This window comes from Littorina saxatilis, linkage group LG5 (assembly GCF_037325665.1).
Source record: "Littorina saxatilis isolate snail1 linkage group LG5, US_GU_Lsax_2.0, whole genome shotgun sequence".
Classification (NCBI taxonomy): Eukaryota; Metazoa; Mollusca; class Gastropoda; order Littorinimorpha; family Littorinidae; genus Littorina; species Littorina saxatilis.
The window spans coordinates 17,049,164-17,072,617 of NC_090249.1; the positions used below are offsets into that span (position 1 = coordinate 17,049,164).

At 41.2% G+C, this 23,454-nt stretch overlaps 2 protein-coding genes across 3 annotated transcripts in view; one reads left to right on the forward strand and one right to left on the reverse strand.

The window, feature by feature from the left end:
• The first annotated feature begins 294 nt into the window (after nt 1-294).
• On the forward strand, nt 295-11,580 carry LOC138966431 (pancreatic lipase-related protein 2-like). The gene is made up of 10 exons (XM_070338671.1): nt 295-453; nt 1,866-2,055; nt 3,108-3,243; nt 3,822-4,053; nt 4,645-4,764; nt 5,853-5,981; nt 6,438-6,671; nt 7,252-7,369; nt 9,324-9,503; nt 9,742-11,580. Exons 1-10 carry the CDS (start codon nt 324-326, stop codon nt 9,842-9,844), a joined length of 1,572 nt encoding a protein of 523 aa, XP_070194772.1. The 5' UTR covers nt 295-323; the 3' UTR covers nt 9,845-11,580.
• A 537-nt stretch (nt 11,581-12,117) lies between these two features.
• The window catches only part of LOC138966430 (epidermal growth factor receptor substrate 15-like 1), a 43,059-nt gene continuing 31,722 nt past the window's right edge, over nt 12,118-23,454 (reverse strand). Inside the window, exon 21 of one of the 2 annotated variants that reach the window (XM_070338667.1) lies at nt 12,118-22,241. In XM_070338667.1, the coding sequence (XP_070194768.1) occupies nt 22,089-22,241 (153 nt within the window). In that variant the 3' untranslated portion in view covers nt 12,118-22,088. The remainder of the gene's footprint in view (nt 22,242-23,454) is intronic. The other variant, XM_070338668.1, reaches the window with a different exon arrangement.

Sequence of the window (23,454 nt, forward strand, 5' to 3'; positions counted from 1 at the left end):
TCCTAGCACTAACCCCATTATGCCAGACGCCAGGCGGAGCAGCCACTAGATTGCCAATTTTAAAGTCTTAGATATGACCCGGCCGGGGTTCGAACCCACGACCTCCCGATCACGGGGCGGACGCCTTACCACTAGGCCAACCGTGCCGGTACCATTCCCCTGGTACATGAGAGAATAACAAGCATTGAAATGAACAAGCGACTTTCTTTCTCGCGAAATAATACACCATGAATGGAAGAGAAAACAAAAACTTTCATCGGGTGCCTGTGACGGATGAGGGTAGAAAAAGTGCTGCTGAAGCTGCAACGTATTAAATCACACGGATGGTTTTGTGGGGTGGTAAGGGGGGCAAAGGGCGGAACTCCGGTTTCGAACATTCGCAGAAAGAAATCTTACGCAGCAGCATGGAGACGTCTATCTTCACCTATCTGGTCATTTGTGCTCTTTCTGCAGGTAAGTTGTTGTGATTTTTTAGTTCGTACGTGCACAAAGGTACTCTTTGATGAGTGTAACGGCTTCACTGGCGGGGGTTGGGGATAGGGTGGTGGGGGGGGGGGGATGGGGGATGGGGGTTAGGTGTATTAAAAACTGACATACTTTTACACAGGCGTAAAAGGAGTACATTTCAAATAGCTCTCACATCCAGTTGTTCTTGAGATTTGCCGAAATCCAAAACCAATAGACTGCCAACGTTTCAAAATTCCTGCAGCCAGAAAGAGCTGGGTCGAAATATCTGTGAGCGTAACGTTTTGTTTTGTCAATAATTAAACGTTCCAACAACATACTTTTCTTGTTTGTTTTTTATTCGTGAGATTTGTCAGTATCTTTACAAACGTTCGTCGGCAGCGAAAATGTTGTTCAGGAATGACGCCGCGCTCGCGTTTATTTCAATGAGGATGACTTATATTCATGCGTGCCCTGAGCATACCTGTACATATAGTACTGGTAGGGAAAAACATCCCGGCCAAAGCAAATGCATGACACATTGTTTTGACTAGCTCTGATGTTTTGATTCGCCGTATCATTTCCATGTCATTTCCGATGGCAAAGCTGACGCCTAGTAAATGCCTCACATTCTCATTGTTATAATAATTATGGACAGTCACACAGCGAGAGTCACGTGCACTATAATTATGTGCGGACAGCGTTCGTAAAAAAAGCGGCCGGTATAAGTTACACACATTGAAAAAGTTAACTCTATTGATGGTTTAATTTTGGACAAAACTAAACAGTGGTCAAACAAGATACAAAAATCGACGATAACTGATACTGTGACTTGTCTTACAATTGTTGTAGCTTTTCTGCAGTCAGTTTTCTGTAAACGTCACTGACAGTACGAGAAGTTGTTCACCAAAACAGCCAACAGTCATCATTCATCATTGTGTGAATAGCAACGGCATGAATAATGAAAATGATAATTACTATGTGCTCAAAAGAGAATCGTGCACCTATACATTGGTTACTGCAGTGTTGTATTGTTTTGGTTTGGTTTGTTGTGTTCTGCTATGTTCTGTTCTGTCTTTGTTCTTCTTGTTTTGTTTTATCCGTCTGTCTGTCTGTTTGTTTGTTTGTTTGTTTGTTTGTTTGTTTGTTTGTTTGTCGCGTTCTTTCTTTCTCTTATATTTCTATTTGTTTGTTTTTCTTCGATGGGGATGATAAAAAGGCTGTCGCAACTTGAAAAGACTTCTCGGGTGGAGGGGGGCAAATGAACATTACATTTGACAGAATTACAGGAAAATCACCACTTTGAGTGATCTGCTCGTGGAATTTTCCTTTTCATATGTCTAAAGCACAGATTTTAATTGTTGCATTGTTTGTTTGTTTGTTTGTTTGTTTTGTTTTTGTATTTTGTTTTTGTTTGACAGCTTTCAGCAGAGGTCAGCACGTGGTGCACTCGCACAACGGTTGCCATGGAGTTTACTACGACACACTGGGCTGCTTCCCCCGAACCTCCCCGTACAACAACACCGCCCAGCTGCCGCAGACCCCTCACTTCGTGGACACCACGTTCCACCTGTACACTCGCAGCAACCCCCACCACCCACAGACCCTCAGGTGAGGCACGGACTATTCGGTGGGGGGGGGGGGGGGGTTGTGAAGGGGTGGAGCTGGAGTGGGGTTGGATGGCTGTTGGTTTTTAACGTCCCTTCAACCTATTTGACTATGCGGGACATATTCAATTTTGTTTTCATTTTGAAGAAATAGATGGGTACAACATGGAGAAAGAATAGAGGGGGGGGGGAGGGGAGGGGGACAAGGTTTTGTCTGTGACACAGTCATGATACTGTAATAAAACAAAACGTCATTTCGCAACAAAATGGTCAGCCTCAACTTTCCAGATACGCGGGTGAGAATTAGCATACAGTAGGTCACCTGCTCAATTCAACATCAAACCTGTGCGTTATTTCTCCAAAATGATGGGTTAGTATACTCAGCTCTGAAATTGTTGAACAGTATTTATTTTTCATTAAACAGCCAGAGCTAGATGGCCATGGTCATGCAATGTTTAACTAGACTTTTATTGGCCAGCATAAAGTGGAATGTCATCATCGAGCACATCGCAATTTTATTTGGCACATGATCAACTACCAGCCCAAAAGATCCGTTGTTTAATCTAAGCGCAGCGTCCGACTGACCTAAATCCTCAAAATAAAGTAAGCTTATTTCATTGAATGAATTGACCAACCGCCTGTCTAAACGAGGAGTCATTACAGCTTTCAATGCGTACATGTCCAATGACGGGCTTCTCGCCTCAACTCGGGAAAATTCTGTCATTGGTCCGTTTGTGGTTACGTCCTATTTGAGCTGCGTATGTGTGTGTGTGTGTGTGTGTGTGTGTGTGTGCGTGTGTGTGCGTGTGTGTGTGTGTGTGTGTGTGTGTGCGTGTGTGTGTGTGTGTGTGTGTGTGCCGGTGTGCGTAAGCGTGCGTGCGTGCGTGCGTGCGTGTGTGCGTGCGTGCGTGCGTGCGTGAATTGGTGAACACTCTATCTTGTTGTGTTTGAATGTTTTCAATGTACTCAAGTCAGAAAATGTTCAAAGTGCACAGCACGTGGTTAAATACAAGTCACACGTCTTATGTCTTAATATGTTTTATGTCTTCGCGGCAGCACGAGGGACGGATCCGGGGACATGGGAGGTTCTCACCTGGACACTACCCTGCCCATTAAAGTTCTGGTCCACGGTTTTTTGCAGAATGACCACAGTCCCTGGATAGTGGAACTGACCCATGCTCTGCTGGACCATGTGAGATGCCTCCTTCTTTTTCTTCATCTTTGTTCATGGGTTGAAACTCCCACGATCTTTTACGTGTATGGCCGTTTTATCCCGCCATTCAGGCAGCCATACTCCGCTTTCGGTGGGAACATGCTGAGTATTTTCGTGATTCTATAACCCACCGAACTCGGACATGGATTACATGATCTTTTCCGTGCGCACTTGGTCTTGTGCGTGCCTGTACACACGAAGGGGGATAAGTCACTAGCAGGTCTGGACATAAGTTGACCTGGGAGATCGGAAAAATCTCCACTCTTAACCAACCAGGCGTGGCCGGGATTCGAAAACACGACCTTCCGCATGTGAGATGCAGACTTGACCAATCTTTGCTTATTCGGTAAATGTTCATACCATAAAGGGGAACGGAGCCAAAATTCACATGTCACCTGAACATTGAAGTCCGAGCGTAACTTTTACGTCGGGAACAGATTTGTTTGTTATCATATGACTTTTGAATAAAAGCATTTTTAATACATGTTAAACCCAGTGGAAAGCAGTGCCAATGACGGTATTGATTCCTCATCTCTTCCCTTTCCCCCTGTTTCCAGGACAACGTGAACGTGATCACAGTGGACTGGGGTTCAGGGGCGGGTTTCCCCTACACCCAGGCAGCGGCCAACACCCGTGTAGCAGGGGCGGAGTTGGCCCGTCTCATCTCGCTGCTGGGCGAGCAGAAGGGCGTGTCTGCACGCAACATTCACATGGTTGGTCACAGCCTTGGCGCTCACGTGGCCGGAAACGCTGGAAGGATTTTGCGGGGCAGTCTGGGTAGAATCAGTGGTGAGCGAATGTATGCATTATAAAGCTAAGAGATCTTCTGCAATTTCAGATCTGATAAAAAAAAAATTAAAAGTGTTGTAAGATCTGGAGCAAATGTTGATTTGACGCATATCACAAAAGACTTGAAGATAGCAGATGTTTAGTTGTTACTGGTATCACTTTTGTCAGTCAAGTTCTCAAGCACAAACATTAAAAACAATTGTTCGTATTGGTCATTTTCCCCCTTTTCTTTTCAGGAGATCATACATATCACGGGGGCTCTGTGTTAGCTTTTTTATCGACCACAATATAAATGTTTGCAAATTATGATAAGAACGACGACGGTTATAATCATGGCACAGACACCGCAGAACACAATCATGAAAAGGAGGGCAATGATGATGATGACGGTAATGGCAATCGACCAAAGGTACAGTCATGCTATCCATGTTTTGTGTGTGTTTCGCTTCAATAACGATATCTCCCTACATGTATCCACGTATGGGAGCTCGAACGTAACTTGCAATTCAATGAGGGGAACAGTCCCAGGATTATATGATACCTATCCTTGGGTTCTCTTCACTAAGATTTCAATGATTTTTTTATCCGCAGGTTTGGACCCAGCTGACCCCAACTTCAGCCACCAGCCCACTGAGGTACGGCTTGACCCTACCGACGCCCGCTGGGTGGACGTCATCCACACTGATGGTAGTCCTTACACCACTTACAGCGGTACGTGATGGGTTCTGTCCCTTGGTTGTCAGTCGTTCTGTGGGTCGGTGTTTCGATAAGTTGTGTGCTTTCAGGAACAGACCTCTCAGATCATCTCTTAACACTTTGTTCGTGGTATCGTATGAGCTAGCTGTCATTTCATCAATATAAACATGGGTACTCGGCCTTTTGGAACATTTGTCTTGAGAAATGATCGAATTGCTATGACATGAATTTGAGTTCGAATCCGTGACAATTGAGGGGGATGGGGGTGGTTTACCTTATGCCCTTAGCAACAGCAAAGCATCTGTTGTGTCAATAGTATATAATAACTGCCCGTTTTAACTCGATACAAGTGTCTTTGAGTTCAATGTCTGTTATGTGTATTTAAAACGCTTGTAAACGCCCTATCCGTAAATATGGCGAAGATACATACCAGACGTTGAATGTTAAAGGTGGTCGTCTACATTTTTGCTTTTTTTCAATAATCTTATGGTTAGATTTCGCTAAAAAGTTATGTCAGATGATGAATGAACCATGGGGAAAAAAGTTATAGAAAAAAAAATATGTAAAAAAAGATTTTATTTTTGGGTAGCGTGACTCACGCTTCTAATATTTTGTTTTCTGCTTGCTGAGAACATGTGCTTTGCCTAAAAATACTGACCAATCAAATTCCTGTCACTATACTTATAGCCACGCCCAAACAAGTGCAGCAACAGTTTGACACTGGAGCGCTGTCCACGCTTTTTTTTAAACGCACGAAATGCACGGGATTTGAGAGGAATTTTGCCCTTGGCATTTTCCAAACTAAGGATATCCTAATATGAGTACTACGCTGGAATACTACAATGAATTTTCAAACGGCTACGTATACACTGGCTTCGTCTTTCCTGATCGAAAGGGGGTGTATTGTTGATAATTGTAGATAATAGACTCTGCATTTTAATGGTCAAATGGCGATTTCGGTATTAAAATGTAGACAAGGACCTTTAAAGCTTTTCCGTCCAACTTTGATGCTCTAGCCTTCAAGACATCCTGAGAAGCACAAAAGCAAGCAAACCAACCACCTGTATCGTTGTGTGTTATGGTGTGTTTGTTGGTTTGCGCAGGTTACGGCAGCCTGCAGGCAATGGGCCACATCGACTTCTACCCCAACGGTGGCAAAGACCAGCCTGGCTGCCACTCCGACACCTCTGTCTACAGCTTCGTCAAGGACGCCTACCGTCAGGGCATGACCAGTGAGTCTCAACACACATACACACACACACGCTGGCGCACGCACAAACACACACGCGCGCGCGCACATGCACACACTCGCACGCACGCACGCACGCGCGCACACACACACGCACACACACACACACACACACACACACACACACACAAGGAAGAATGCACAAGCAAACACAATTGTAGATCTACACAACCACAGTGTACGTGTGGAAGGTGGAAGCAGTTATTATTCAGGCTTGATAGCCGGTCAAAGTCATGCGATCAAAGAAACCACCGATGGTTGAAGTCGAACAAATCTGATCCACCACTACCACCAAGATCACCACCACCACTCCCAATGCTAACACCACGACCGTTGGTAAAGTGAGAGCTGTGGTTGTCGTAGTGGTAAGACTTGGGACCGATCTCATTTCAAGTTTTTTAAAATTCTAAAATACATCTTTTTGCATCCATCCCAATAGACGCCGAAGACAACATGGCGTGTAGCCACGACCGCTCAACCCTGCTCTTCATCCAGTCTGTTACTTCCCCTTGCCCCTTCACCGCCTACCCCTGCGCCAGCGATGACGACTTCAGGGCGGGCCGCTGCATGCGATGTGGCAACAGACCGTGCCCGTCCATGGGCTACGGCGCTGACCTCTACAAGCGTTCTGGAGCATTCTACCTCCACACTCAGTCTCAAGCCCCCTTCTGTGGTGAGTTGTGTATATAATGCAAGTTTTCTTGTACTTTCTGTATACTGTACTTTTGTGGTATGTAATGTGGTGTTATGCCTAAACGCCTATGAACCGGACAAGCAGATTTATCTCTTATTGGACAATACCTGAGGCGTCATAGTCCGCTGCAAGAATTCTAAAAAATTCTACCTCGGCACAATCTCTCATCCTTTCTTCTTGCCCCAATACCTGCAAAACACTCGAGTGTACGTGGAGGTTTAAGCCCCTGAACGCAGAAGAAAAAAAAAGAAGTACATTTTTTTTTCCTGGAGAGATCCAAAATATCCTTTTAAATGCTAAATTTCAACAGCATCTGAAGTCAGCTCCCCCCCCCCCCGACCCCCCGCGTCCCCCCCCCCCCCGACCCCCCGCGTCCCCCCCCCCCTCTCATACACTAGGTCCATTCTAATGTGAACGTTTTGATCTGAATACGTAAATACGAAAGATTTGAGGCAATCATATTCGACTGAAAACCAATGAATAAGAGACTTACTCCAAACTTCATACAAATATTTACCAGCTCTGTTGCGGTGACTAACTTTGATGATGTGTGTGCCAGGCTACCACTACCTGGTGAAGGTGACCCTGGCAACAGACATGCCGGAGACTGCTAGCGGCCTGTTCCACGTGCAGGTGACCGGTGACCATGGGCACACTTCTCCCATGCTGCTGCACACGTAAGCTTACGACATACGTGCCCATTTCTTTTAACCTTTTCATCCTCTGTTTTTGTAGGTTCCTTCGTTGGGTGTTTTACATTTTGTCGGGTTTTGACTTATGTATTAAACAAGAAGAGCAAACGCTCGATCGAGTCACTTTCGCAGTTCTGAATATTATATGGGGCATCAGATGGACAGGAAGAAATTGCTATTCACAACACAATGAGTCACGTTCACATAAAATTTGAGCCCGGTCACTTTTATAGTTTCCGAGAAAAGCCCAACGTTAAGTTGTGTGTTGCCGAACAGAAAAGGCTAGTTATCTCCCTTGTTTTTCTGATAACGTTCGTAAAAGGCTACAGATGTAAATACTTTGATGTAAAGAATAATCCTACAAAGTTTCAATCACATCCGATGAACTTTGTCAAAGATATAAAATGTCTAATTTTTCCTTTGACGCTGACCTGTGACCTTGAAAAAGGTCAAAGGTCAACGAAACCATCGTTAAAGTGTAGAGGTCATTGGAGGTCACGACTAAACAAAATATGAGCCCGATCGCTTTGATAGTTTCCGAGAAAAGTCCAACGTTAAGGTGGTGTCTACGGACGGCCGGCCGGACGGCCGGCCGGACGGCCGGCCGGACAGACTAACACTGACCGATTACATAGAGTCACTTTTTCTCAAGTGACTCAAAAAGACTGGGAATCAAGACGATGGTGAGTGTGTGTGTGTGTGTGTGTGTGTGTGTGTGTTATTAACCAGCACTTCCCAGAAAAATCCATGTTTTGTTGTTGTTGTAACTTTGTATGTGAATTCTTCCAAATAATATCCCTAGATGTGGGGGTTTTCTCCCCTATTTCGACTGGGTGGCCGAGTGGTAACGCACTTGCGCTCGGAAGCGAGAGGTTACGAGTTCGACCCTGGGTCAGGGCGTTAGCAATTTTCTCCCCCCTTTCCTAACCTAGGTGGTGGGTTCAAGTGCTAGTCTTTCGGATGAGACGAAAAACCGAGGTCCCTTCGTGTACACTACATTGGGGTGTGCACGTTAAAGATCCCACGATTGACAAAAGGGTCTTTCCTGGCAAAATTGTATAGGCATAGATAAAAATGTCCACCAAAATACCCGTGTGACTTGGAATAATAGGCCGTGAAAAGTAGGATATGCGCCGAAATGGCTGCGATCTGCTGGTCGATGTGAATGCGTGATGTATTGTGTAAAAAATTCCATCTCACACGGCATAAATCGATCCCTGCGCCTTGAGTCCGAGTCTGGAGATACGCGCGCGATATAAGACTTCATATAACAAAGAATGTCGACGTCATATGCGGCTTTATAAAAAGTTGAGGCCGCACTGTTGCGACTTTCCGGGAACATGCCCCTTATGGTTTTACTGTGAGGGCGTAAAACATTACATATCATCAACTGTTGCGACTCATTTTGCAATCAAATTGATGTTGGCTGCTTGGATGTTGGTTTTCTTTTTATGTCCCCTCAACCTATATGCTATTCAAGACGGAGATTCAATTAATTTCCTTTCTCAGTCAAACTAATTGAAATTTGTTATCACAAAAAAACCTGACCCGGTCCGAACTATGGGATTGCATTTCAGCCCTGAAGATGAAAATAATCTATTATTTAATTCATTGAAATTCTTTATAAAAATGTTTAATTATAACAACAGATTCAGAAATGATTGCATTGAATTCTTTTATATTTTGCTGAAACCAAAAATGTATCTAGATGTGTCAAGCTTACTCGGAAAATGTGATCAAAAATAGGTCATGTTGTCAACTAGTGCTCTTCGATGTCTTTTGCAGTTGTTGTTGTTGTTGTTGTTGTTGTTGTTGTTGTTGTTGTTGTTGTTGTTGTTGTTGTTGTTGTTGTTGTTCTTCTTCTTCTTCTTCTTCTTCTTCTTCTTCTTCTTCTTGAAAAAGAAATCCGTTTTGTTAAGAAATCGCTCTTTGTTTTCAGTGGTGCATTGACCCCTGGCCAAGTGGTCAGTGCTGTCATGCTGGCTCCAGAAGAGATCGGTCACGTGACCAGTGTGACCTTGACCTTGACAGAAAACGCCAGCTACTTTGGCTGGATGTTTAATCCCAGCAATGTCAAGGTCAAAGGAGTCATGGTGGAGCAGATCGACCGTAGGCACATGTAAGTGTGTAAGTGTGTGTGTGTGTCTGTGTGTGTGTGTTTATGTGTGTGTGTGTCAGTGTGTTTATGTGTGTGTTTATGTGTGTGTGTGTGTATGTGTGTGTGTGTGTGTATGTGTGTGTGTGTGTGTGTGTGTGTGTGTGTGTGTGTGTGTGTGTGTGTGTGCCTGAGTGAATAAGGAGCATTGAGATGAACAAACCATTTTCATCGTCTGACTAAGGCATCTGCTGTGTTGCAGGCTGTACTTCTGCCCCACACAACTTGAAGACACGATGCAAGCAGGTCAACCTCTTGAGCTGAGTGGGGGCACCAGAAACCCCGGACCCTGCTTCAGACCGTGACTGAATGTTTGCAGGCCAGCCACAGCTGCTCTCGATGATCAGCGTCACGTGCTCAAAATTGAACGCACAGTGTTAACCTTATGCTGACAATGCACAGTGTTAACTAGTCATATGCTCACACTACACAGGGTTAACCAACTGACTGTTTCTACTAGCTCAGCATTCCTCTTTTGATGGGATTCAGTACTGCATGTGCAAGGTACACAGTGCTATTTATTTATTTATCTCTTTTGATCTATAATCTCATGGAATAAATTGGGTCACCGCTAGCTCAACATGCACAGTGCATTTAATCTGTCTCTTTTTGTCCGGGATAACATAGCCCAGGTCCTCTTGGGGTGAACTGGGTCACCCCAAGCTCAAAATGCACAGTGCGTATTCTCTGTCTCTTTTAGCCCAGGATCTTGTGAGATGAAATGGGTCATCATAATCTCAAAATGGACAGTGTGTTTTATGTCTTTTAGCCCAGGTCCTCATGTGATGAATTAGGTCATCCCAAGCTCAAAGGCACAGTGCGTTTTACCTGTCTCTTTAGGCCAGGTCCTCAGGGGAAAAACTGGGTCACCCCAATTTCAAAATGCACAGTGTAGTTTTCTGTCTTTTAGCCAAAGGATCTCGTGGGGTGAATCGGGTCACCCAAAGCTCAAAATGCACAGTGCATATTATCTGTCTCTTGTAGCCCAGAATCTCATGGGATGAATTGGGTCACCCCAAGCTCAAAATGCACAATGCGATTTATCTCTCTTTTAGCCTAGGTCCTCATGGGATGCACTGGGTCACCATAAGCTCAAAATGCACAGTGCATTACTAGTTTTCTATGTATTGTAGCCCAGGATCTCGTTAGTTTGTTTGTTCGTTCATGGGCTGAAACTCCCACGGCTTTTACGTGTATGACCGTTTTTACCCCGCCATTTAGGCAGCCATACGCCGCTTTCGGAGGAACTCTCGTGGGATGAATTGGGTTACCCCAAGCTCAAAATGCACAGTGCATTTTATGTGTCTTTTTTGGCCTTGGCTCTTGTGATATGCATTAGGATCGACATGGTCAAAATGCACACTGCTAATTCTCCGATGATTTTTGATCACGGATCTTTTGGCCCAGATCAGCAGCACGAGCTCAAAATAAACAATGCTGGTTACCTGTTACTGTCACTGTTGGCAAAGGGCCCGTTATCTCCTACTTTCGTGGGCGCTGTGAACAGTTGATGCCGCAAAAGATGTTCCAAACTACCATTGATACATGTACTAAAAATGCTTTACTGACACATCTGACTATCCTGTTCTATTTACTTCTGTGATCCTCATCAGAGACGAGACATATAAGAAAGTATCTCTGTGTACTGAACAAGTAGTGGGGACTCATTGTACATGTTATGCTTTGTCTGTTCACGACAATTAAAGAATCCGTGTAAATTGTATTCCGATTTTGTTTTCATATCAGAAGCAGAAGAAAACAAACATTGTTGTAAGCGGATATCCAGAGTTGACGCCTGAATTTGAAAATTGTAGTATCAGGCAATCGCCTGATATACCATTACAACGCTTTGCTTTCATAGTCGTTACCAAGATTTTGATATGAAATTTCCTCTATGCTTCAATATGATTTTGATATGAAATGTCCTCTCTGCTTCAATATGTCAATGGTATGACGCTTACACAACACGCTGGAAGACTGGAACAAGTGTTCATAAAATGTGATGACATTTGGACATTTTTAAAGCAATCTGATAACCAAACTGAAGTGTTTATGGTTACTCTGTTGCTGGTTCGACTGCTGAATCATGACCTCCTGAACAGGAAACTGCAAACTTTTCAACCAGAGAATATTGAGCCTTTCAAGTTTGAAATGATGTGTCAATGTGTTTCTTTCTTGAATACACACACAGACTGCTTAAAGAACGTATCAGATATGCATTACAGAAAAGAGGGAGGGGACAGACAAGAGACTCAGAGAGAGAAAATCGATAGACTGGGAAGGGAGACAACTGCTCTTTGACTTGGGTTGATTTGATTGCCTCCCATAAAACCTTATTTTATTTTATTTCATAATCTTGACTGGTTGTTTTGAGTTTTCTCTGATTTTTTTCCTGGCTTGTTTTGCAGTCTAGGGATTTTACCAGTCAGGACCAATAGGAATAAGCAAATAGGTATGCAGATTTGCTGGAATGGGAGGATTAGGCAATCCTAACTGTACTGCTTTTGTTTTCTCTCACACACACACACACACACACACACACACACACACACACACACACACACAAATGCAAACTGTGTTCAACAGCTTAAAACAGTTTTAATTACAGTAACAGCCTATTTATGACAGCACACACATGCAATTGCATTGGATACAAACACACAAAATGCACCAAAGAAACCAAATTACAATGAAGTCAAAATAAATTAATGTCTGACGGACAAAGAATTCAGGATGATATGTGGAGGACATTTCTTTTAATTAGTTACATGACTAAGAACAGGGACAGCATTGATAATGAATGTCTTAAAATCTGAGAGAACAAGAAGCACAAATTCAGCTTTAAAACCTTGATTGCAAAAAGAGAAAAAGAAAAAAAAAGTGAAACATATCTAATTAATGAAGTGACACCTACATTTACTGAGCTTAACAAATAACCTTTGATTTATCTCGTTTCTCGTTTCTTCTTTCTTCAGTGAAATATCAATGGTTTTGAATTTACTTTCTCAACAACAACAAAAGAAGAAGAAAAAAAGAATTTCTGAAAACCAAATGCCAGGTAGGTATGAACCTTGGGATTCATCTTAATCTCACATGCAAGTATGCATATGTCCACGTACACACACATACATGAATGCTCACACACACACATGCAGGCATGCACGCACGCACACACACACACACTCTCTCTCTTTTCCTCTCTCAAAGGGGACTGTCGCTCTAAAATTTTCACAACATTAACAGTACAAGAAACATTGTTGACATTTTCCAAGGGTGAATGTTATAAATGCTACTTCTACTTGACATTGTTGACATTTTCTGAAGGTGAAGTGTATCACTGCTACTTCTATTTGAGCTACAATGTCATGTTTCTGAGCCTATCAGAGAGAGAAGAGAACATGTAATGTATGACTAAAGCACTGTGACGTACACGAAACCGAACACAGAACCCTGACAGTTCTCATTGTTTTATGTGCAATAACGGAGTAATCATTATCATCATCAATAAAATCAATAAATAAATAAACAAATAATGTTTAAAAAAAAGGGCAGCTTTCAGTACATGTATAACAGATTTAAACTCAAATAAAAAATTTAAACAAGTCGCGTAAGGCGAAATTACAACATTTAGTCAATCTGTCGAACCCACAGAATAAAACTGAACGCACTGCATTTTTTGTCACCAAGACAAAACAGCTTCGTCAATCCACGCGGCAAGGAAGTCGCTCATTTTTTCCGTGCAACACGAAGTGAAACTGACATGCAAGAATAGCGAAATAGCGTACTGCGGTAAGCAGGGAAACGCGCTTTTCTGTATTCTTTTTAACTTTCTGAGCTTGTTTCGAATACAACATATTATATTTATATGTTTTTGGAATCAGGAAATGATAAGGAATAAGATGAAATCATTTTTTGATCGATTTCTTAAATAATAATCGAAGTACTAATTAACCTATTTTCGTTAATTGTGATCACATTTTAAGAGTAAACATGACATATGTATATATTTTTAGATTCAAAATTTAATGAAGAATACGATGCAATCAATTTTAAATCTGTTTGCGAAAAATCGATTTTAATGACAACTTTAATGAGCAAACTCATTAATTAACTTTTAAGCCTCCAAGCTGAAATGCAATACCAGAGTCCGGGCTTCGTCAAAGATTACTTGACCAAAATTTCAACCAAATTGGTTGAAAAATGAGAGCGTGACAGTGCCGCCTCAACTTTCACAAAAAGCCGGATATGACGTCATCAAATATATTTATCCAAAAACTAAAAAATAGGTCTGGAGATATAATACTCAGGAACTCTCATGTTAAGTTTCATGAAGATCGGTCCAGTAGTTTTTCAGAATCGCGTTATACACACACACACACACATACACCACGACCCTCGTCTCGATTCCCCCCTCTACGTTAAAACATTTAGTCAAAACTTGACTAAATGTAAACAAGTCGCGTAAGGCGAAAATACAATATTTAGTCAAGTAGCTGCCATTTTTCAGCAAGACCGTATACTCGTAGCATCGTCAGTCCACCGCTCATGGCAAAGGCAGTGAAATTGACAAGAAGAGCGGGGTAGTAGTTGCGCTAAGAAGGATAGCACGCTTTTCTGTACCTCTCTTTGTTTTAACTTTCTGAGCGTGTTTTTAATCCAAACATATCATATCTATATGTTTTTGGAATCAGGAACCGACAAGGAATAAGATGAAAATGTTTTTAAATTGATTTGGACAATTTAATTTTGATAATAATTTTTATATATTTAATTTTCAGAGCTTGTTTTTAATCCGAATATAACATATTTATATGTTTTTGGAATCAGCAAATGATGGAGAATAAGATAAACGTAAATTTGGATCGTTTTATAAATTTTTATTTTTTTTTACAATTTTCAGATTTTTAATGACCAAAGTCATTAATTAATTTTTAAGCCACCAAGCTGAAATGCAATACCGAACCCCGGGCTTCGTCGAAGATTACTTGACCAAAATTTCAACCAATTTGGTTGAAAAATGAGGGCGTGACAGTGCCGCCTCAACTTTCACGAAAAGCCGGATATGACGTCATCAAAGACATTTATCAAAAAAATGAAAAAAACGTATGGGGATTTCATACCCAGGAACTCTCATGTCAAATTTCATAAAGATCGGTCCAGTAGTTTAGTCTGAATCGCTCTACACACACACACAGACACACACACACACACACACACACACACACATACATACACCAGACCCTCGTCTCGATTCCCCCCTCTACGTTAAAACATTTAGTCAAAACTTGACTAAATGTAAAAAAGGAAAGGAAAAAAATGATAGTTAATACAACTGCCTGCCACAGAAAGTGATAAGACGTATGGGGGAAAACAGTAAAAAAAAAATTAAGCATAGCTGAGACATAGAGGCTAAAATATTATATACGGTCATTGCCCATAGCTGCTGACTTCTATTGCAAGGGAAGTGAATTTAATATAAAGACACGTAGTCATGGTTCCCTACCGATGTCTTTAGAGCTTACCCACAGTAAAAAGGCTGTATTCAGGGCCACTAAGTGATGGTATTTATGATGCCTTTTGATGCTCCAAAAAGGAATGACAAACTACATCAGCAATGAAAGAAAGCATCCCCTTTCTCAACCTTTATCAAATAAAAAAAAGACAAACAAATACAAACTGTTCATGTATGTGAAATAACGAAAAACAAATTAACAAGCTGCAGTAGGTAGGAATGCAGGGTCAAGGTCATAAGGAGAACTGCAGAAAGCAAGACAGAGGTCAAGGTCAGTTGTGAAACTGCATAAAGCAAGACAGAGCTGGTCAAGTCAGAGTACATGCAGAACAACCTATAGAAATGTGTGAAAATAGGGTATCTAACAGGTGGTATCTTACACATTTTTATGCAGACAATAATGTCTCAGAGATACAAAGGGGCTTGTAATTAAGTTCAATAATAAGAATCAGCTGCAGAAACATGTTTTCCAATGAACAGCAGTTGTTGAAAACTTTTTTTTAATAGAGAAAGAAAGAGTTAAAGTGAGAGACAGAAAGTCAGAAAACCTACTATTTGGATTGACCGCATGAAAGGAATGTTAGTTTTTATGTCACACACTTTCTCTTATTGGTACGAATCAGAATTCATAAAAGCACCACACAAAACAATTTTAAAAAAAAGTGCTTCAGCATCCGATAGTTACTTTGCCATTGCATACTTTTTGACTAGAACATTGGGTAAATTACCCCCAAATGAAATATTACTACACATGAATTGCTACATTAGTTTGCTACAACCCTTGCCAGAGGCTTTCTTTACTACAAGATGGATAAGGTGGTATAATGTTACTACTTATCATGCACTCAACAGTGAGTCTGTTTTGAGAAAGGCACACTACAAATCTAATCCAAGTAGCAACAAACAGACAAAGAGGGAGAAAAGAAAGAGAGAGAGGGAGAGAATACCAGAGCCACGTTCAGAAATAAACTACACAGGAAAGAACCGTCTTGATATTAACAAAACTGATTCAACTTCACTGCTTAAAAACAATCACTAACAAGTCTAGGTCATTCTGAAATTCTATCTAATATGAAAAATGTCACACTCTATTGTCCACAAACATCTACTAGTAACTGCCTCAAATGTATCTGGCTCTATGAACAATGTACAGTCTCAACATGGTATTGCAAGGATGTAAAAGTGGGGCAAGGTGGGAAGGTTGGAGAGGAGTTATGGCGGATGGGGGGAGGGGGATGGGAGCTGAGGAGGGATGAATGGTGGGGTGGGGGTTAGTGTCACTATGACTGTGAACACATAAGGACGAAAAGAACATCTGGATAACATTAACGTTGATATATTTCATATATACATACAACCTAAACAAGATATACACCCTTGCATACACTCATATACAGATAAGAGTAAAGTTTGAAATGCATATATGTAACAATGCACACAGTGCAGATCAAGCTACAAAACACATTTTTATCTATCACAACTGTATGAAGAAATCACTATACTTGCTACAGTAAAACCTGCGAGCAAAGGACGCTCTTGGGGAGCCTTGCCACTGTCCTTTGTAGCAAGGTGTCCTTTCTTATGAATATGAATGCGCCAACATTTTTTTGGAGAAAAAAAACACCCAACAGTCACTGATTCTTTTTTGCCACAGTGATTATTAAAACTCAAAGTTTTGAAGCCCTCAAGCTTTTTTTGTTTTTGTTCAAAGAAAAGGAGAGAGAGAGAGGTGCAATCGGTTTCTTATCTGAAGCAATGGGCCATTCACTGGAAGATTCTTTGATCGAGCTGTTGAAAACCACTCGAAGAGTTCTTCGTTCAACTCGTCATAGGTTGTTTTTCTTCTCTTAACACATTTTGCCGTCGATCTGGCACCAGAGTCCCACTGACTGAGAATTTGTGTTCGATCAGCTTTTATGTTGGAAATTTGAGTTTTTCCTCAATTCAGCTCATCAGCAACTTTTCGAACGGTCTTTATGACATCGACTCTCTCTTCTAAAGTCAAATTTTTTCGTTTTGGCATGATGATGAGACGAAGACGAAGGATGAGACGAAGGATGAGACGAAGATGCATCACAGTACAGAAAGTAGAAACCCGAAATGTTTGTGAGTTCACGGCATTGACCAATGAGCGTGCACCATACAAAAATCAACTTCTTTCAAGTGCTGTCATTGGCTTACAAAATAAGCTTCTCGCGCGTTCACATCGCCAGCGAGATTGTATTTGCAGAACCAAGATGGCGGACCAGCGTCTGCTAAAAGCTGTCTGCTTCAAGGGTTTGTCCGTTGTTGACAAGTAACGAACCCAATCGGGACCAAAAAAGGGTGTCCACGTCCGCGCCTTTGAGGTGTTCGCTCTTTTAAGGTGTTTTTGAGAGTAAAATACATCCGTCCTCACTTGAATTGTCCGTTATGCTAAGGTGTCCGCCGAAATAAGGGTCCGCTAGATGCAGGTTTTACTGTATATTCTTCACAAAAAATGTCTTGAAACATCCATGCAGAACTGAAAAATATGACTCTTTCGATGATCCATCCATAAAATTCATGCTACGCGTGGGTAACAAGAATTCAGCTATACATATACACGAGTAATTTGTTTTCTTCACGCAAATGGTATGTCATTGTACACACATATATGGCTATAGACACACCTCAACTATACAGTTGTATCACATTTTCATCAATGTTTTCTTACAGAGAAAAAAACCGGCTAGCAACAACAAAAACTTTCTCTCAAAATCTATAGCATGCAAAAATGTCGACCAGAGTACTGAACAGACGGATGATTCATGAAGTTACGACCAGTCACTCACGTATTTTTTGCTTCATTTTCAAAATTATAAATGTAATATCACGTGAATGATTGTGGCATGCGAGAAGGAATGAACTAAGCGCAAGCAAACCAAGACAACTGATTATTGCACCAGCAATGGGTTTAAAAAAAATTGTAGCTACCACAAGACAAATGCTCAGTAGCATAATGCCTTTGCAACCCACTGTATGAAAGAAATGAGGGAAGCAATGAAAAATAAAGAACACATGAAAAGCAAAATGCAATCCTCAACAGTGTCGTTTCCCATAAGTACTGCGACACCCCCATTTACAATCCCCCATTTTAAGACCTCTACTTTTTCAGACTGTCTGTTCATAATGTCTGTTAATTTACCTCCATTTTAAGACTCGCTCCCTTCAAAGACCTGATTTACTCAGAGTGTTGGAAGTCTTAAATGGGGTTCTCATGTATGTCCTCAATGTGTAGGGATGAGGCCAGAATCAACACAATGTTCATCTTTTAACATACCTATTTTATTTATCATTGATGTCGTTGTTTTTCAAAATCAATGGTAGTCCACGTACAGAATAGTCAGAAATTGGCCAACTCTAGGCAAGGATAATTGGTCATTTAAAATGTGAATGTTTGAATGACTGATGAACGATGCTTGACCTAAACTCTACCCAAAGTACTTCATTATTTTCATTAAATTGCACATTACATTTTAGCCTTCCTGAAGCACTAAAATCTTTTTTGGGGGAACAATCAATAACTGCTGTTACACAAGTATATGGATCTAATTTTCTAATCTTTCTTTCTTTCTTTATTTGGTGTTTTACGTCGTTTTCAACCACGAAGGTTGTATCGCGACGGGGAAAGGGGGGGGGGGGGGGGGGGAGATGGGATAGAGCCACTTGTTAATTGTTTCTTGTTCACAAAAGCACTAATAAAAAAATTGCTCCAGGGGTTTGCAACGTAGTACAATATATTACCTTATTGGGAGAATGCAAGTTTCCAGTACAAAAGACTTAACATTTCTTACATACTGCTTGACTAAAATCTTTACAAACATTGACTATATTCTATACAAGAAACACTTAACAAGGGTAAAAGGAGAAAATAAGAATCCGTTAGTCGCCTCTTACGACATGCTGGGGAGCATCGGGTAAATTCTTCCCCCTAACCCGCGGGGGGTAATTTTCTAATCAGTGTCATGAGAACATGTCATGTAGACTAGAACAACAATAATGCCAGTTTCAGTTGTCTTTTGTACGCATGCCAATGCCCTTTTACGCGGCAGTTTCTACTATACCCATCGTTTTCAGAGTAAAAATCTTTAATGTTGCGCCATTTTCAAAATCTCTTTTGTTCCGATAGTTCCCGAGGCCACAACCTGTTAAAAAATGTGCACAATGGTGATGAACAATGACTGTGTCCAACCATGTTATTTGACCTCACACAAAATTTACAAGCACAAAGAAATTGCAAACGCAATGTTTGATACAAACTTTCACAGGTAACATTGCAGTGAGACGAACAAACGAAAAATGTGCTCTACGATCAGATTTTCCTTCTCTTTCTTTCTTTCTTTATTTGGTGTTTAACGTCGTTTTCAACCATTCAAGGTTATATCGCGACGGGGAAAGGGGGGAGATGGGATAGAGCCACTTGTCAATTGTTTCATGTTCACAAAAGCACTAATCAAAAATTTGCTCCAGGGGCATGCAACGTAGTACAATATATTACCTTACTGGGAGAATGCAAGTTTCCAGTACAAAGGACTTAACATTTCTTACATACTGCTTGACTAAAATCTTTACAAACATTCACTATATTCTATACAAGAAACACTTAACAAGGGTAAAAGGAGAAACAGAATCCGTTAGTCGCCCCTTACGACATGCTGGGGAGCATCGGGTAAATTCTTCCCCCTAACCCGCGGGTTTTTTTTCCTTCTCACTTGCTCACAATCATATGTGCACCCCCATTCACACACTGCCACACAGAGTCACTCACACACACAGCTGAAATGGGAATGCAAAAAAGGGCCCACTTTCACATTGCATGTACATGTACTCCAAATCGCCACAGATGTTTTGGACAGTATAACTTACATCTCAAAGACGTTGCTCACAAATTGTATTCCAAATGCATCCTCCCTACTCAAACCTTTGACTCTACAAAAATTTAAAGAAAGAATGTACAGAGAAATTCCACTATATAGCGTTCCACTATATCGCGAATTTGACTATATCGCAAGAACATGCTTGGACCTTGAAAAAAACAGGAGTCTCCACAACAACAAAAAAAGAATAACTATATAGTGGAAGTAAATCTGACTGGGTTGCCATGGTAAACACAAATGTGCACTCGCATACATAATAGACTCTCTAGATGACTCTCCACCAAAATCATACAACGGCCAACAGGTATAGTCAGCGAACTGAAACCTAAATGTCACCGTCACCATCATTCTCAAAGAAGTGCTTAAAAAACTTTTCATTCAGGCCCTCACCTATTTTGCATCACATGGACTGAATTTCTTTACAAAATTCAAGCAGACCATTGACTTTTTCTGACTAACAAAGAGTCTTCTACACAAAAAAGTTCAGAAACAGCAGGGTGAGTGTTTTTTTCTTCAAGACATGTGATGATTTGACATAGCAGCCAGTTTTTATCACACAATAATAGCTGAACAGTCCTTTTGCTGAACATGATATAAATGACAATGGTTTTTTTCTAAAATGAACATCAATGAACTGTCATTCAGAAAATTATCAAACCGGTGTGAAACACACACACACACACACACACACACACACACACACACACACACACACACACACACAACTTTGGTTTCAGTTCAGCTGATCCAGTGAAAGAGTGCTGACATGATTATTTCTGGCAAGGTCTGAGCTGTCTCAATGACCGCTGACAACAACAGGAATCATTGCTGATTCAAAACTAGGCGAGCTCTTTAGCCCACCTGTTTCCATTACACACAACTTTAACAAACTAGATGTACTGCTGCTGTCAGTGGGTGTTAACACACCATGGCTTGCGACAGACGGTCATTCTCCCACACCACTACATGTTTGCTTGTACAGTTCATTCAGGGAGCAAAAAGATGGGTTATATATAACCGACGAGGATGAAAAAGAAACCGTTTTCAACAACTAACAAAACATGGATTTCTGGCACTGCAGAGAGAAACAGGAATCCGGTCAGATATGCACACATGTACACCCACATTCTTGCACAAAAACATACAATTTTTGGTTGCTTGGGAGTTAGGTGTGCCCAGGACTAGCTGGGGCGTCACATCAATGCAGTCTGCTTGCAACTTTTTGTTGTTGAGGTGATAGCAATGAAGCCAAAATTCAGTCACAAAAACTGCCCTTAGTAACGCACATGAGGTCACTTCCAAAAGAATAATCAAGACCAATGCTTTTTGCCCAGAAACCGTGAGGTGAGGAAAGTTATGTTGACCATAAAAATTGTCTAAAAATCAACGACAAGCGTTAAGCACACATTTTCACAGAAACTTTTTAACTTACACCTTAATTCTCAGATTCCCAAGTTTCCACAGTACCACCTGCAACTTTTGCTCAGCATGGGATAAATATTGAACTAGCACTGGACAAGAATTTATCTGTTTTAAAACTCAAGCCATATACTTTCCTACAATACATAAAGAAATTGAAAGTACCCGTCGACCAACCATAAAAAAAAGAGAAAAAAGTAGGCTTTCACAAGGAACATCCTCAGCAGATAAATGATCAAAAGTTGACTGGATACAAGTAAAAGTCAAAGATCAAATGCAGCCAGTGTAATGGAAGAATATGAAGGTCCAAGTTGCTGAACGGGGCTTGTTTCATGGTATGCATCCCCACTGTCTTGCCATGGAACAAAATGCAGTCACTTAGGAAGCTTTAGCTGTAAGAAGTTCTTGAACAAAGCACTTGCAGGAGCAGCTGTTTATGGAATTTCCCAACAGTTTTTATACTTAAGAGACCCACAGGAGCATTTTGAACATTGCGGTATGTAGACCACCCCCCCCTCCCTCCACCTCTTTCCACACCCACTAAATCAACTGAACATTCACCAGACCAGTCCTTAGATGCACTTGATTAAAAGCTAAAACAGACAGAGCACGATCTTCAACAACAAATAATGACAATAAAAAAAAAAAAAGGTTTTACAACTTAAACTCCTGACAGTTTGGCCCTAGTGTCGGAAATTCTGCTATCTCCCCCTTCTTTCCTCATGCTTCAGAATCGCCCCAGTTGCTGTTGTGTGATTTCAAAGGAATGTTTGCTGTTTTTCGCTTGGCGGGCTGCGGGGCTGCTCCCTTGCTGCTGGCACCCGTCACCTTGAGGGCGCGACTCCCCCCACTCCAAGGCCCATCCTCCTCCCCCTGCACAGGTAAGGCAAAAGTGTCAGGTAAATGTTGACAAAAGCATCAGGTAAATGTTGACAAAAGCGCCAGGTAAATGTTGACAATGTGTCAGTGCTCGTTACTGTTACTGCAGGTCAAGAGAGAGCGATAACCTGGCACAACATGGACATCCATCTTGTAGTATTTGTGTGACATCCATCTTGTAGTATTTGTGTGACATCCATCTTGTAGTATTTGTGTATTGTGTATCCAAACACTTTTAGACACCTAACTGTCCTCTAAGAACAACTGATATATTAACAAAAAACTATTCAACACTTTACTGGTTAAAAGTTTTTTTGTTTATTTGTTGCTTAACGTCCAGCCGACTACGCAGAGCCATATCAGGACGAGGAAGGGGGGGATGAAGGGGGCCACTTGTCAAGCGATTCCTGTTTACAAATGCTGGTTAAAAGAGCTATGGGGTGAACTGTGTGACACTAAAGGAAACAAGTAGTAAAACAGTTTTGCTTACCAAGGTAACCTAAGGAGAAGAAAAAGCAAAAGGTGTCCTAAACTCAGGGTGAGAGTCTTAATGTGTGTTACATTTATTCGTTCACAACAAGAACATATCAAGAAATTAAAATCTGGCTAAGCATCAAAATGTAAAGAAAAGTACAGAATGAGACGAAGACGAGAAGAATTCTGCAGAGAAAGAACTCTGCAGAGAACAAGAAATTCACAAAGTATAGAACATGGAATTCACAAAGCAGAAAACAAAAATACATGTACACAAAGCAGAGAATGAAAAATTCACAAAGTAGAGAACATGGAATTCACAAAGCAGAGAACAAGAAATTCACAAAGTAGAGAACATGGAATTCACAAAGCAGAGAACAAGAAATTCACAAAATAGAGAACATGGAATTCACAAAGCAGAGAACAAGAAATTCACAAAGTAGAGAACATGGAATTCACAAAGCAGAGAACATTAGAAATTCACAAAGCAGAGAACATGGAATTCACAAAGCAGAGAACAAGAAATTCACAAAGTAGAGAACAAGAAATTCACAAAGCAGAGAACAAGAAAGTGAACAATCTGGATTTTTCTAACGTCAGTTTTTGTGTGTGCATAACTATATAGATCTAACATGCAAACATGTAACTCATGAACACTCAGGCACATCACAAACTGAAACAAATCAAGAGGAAGTCTTTACATGGACAAAATGTCACATCAACACACAAGCAT

Coding starts and splice junctions, on each gene's coding strand:
- LOC138966431 (XM_070338671.1), top strand. CDS start 324: ATGGTTTTGTGGGGTGGTAAGGGGGGCAAAGGGCGGAACTCCGGTTTC. Junction 5,982..6,437: donor CTACCGTCAGGGCATGACCA/GTGAGTCTCAAC, acceptor CCATCCCAATAG/ACGCCGAAGACAACATGGCG. Junction 9,504..9,741: donor CAGATCGACCGTAGGCACAT/GTAAGTGTGTAA, acceptor GCTGTGTTGCAG/GCTGTACTTCTGCCCCACAC.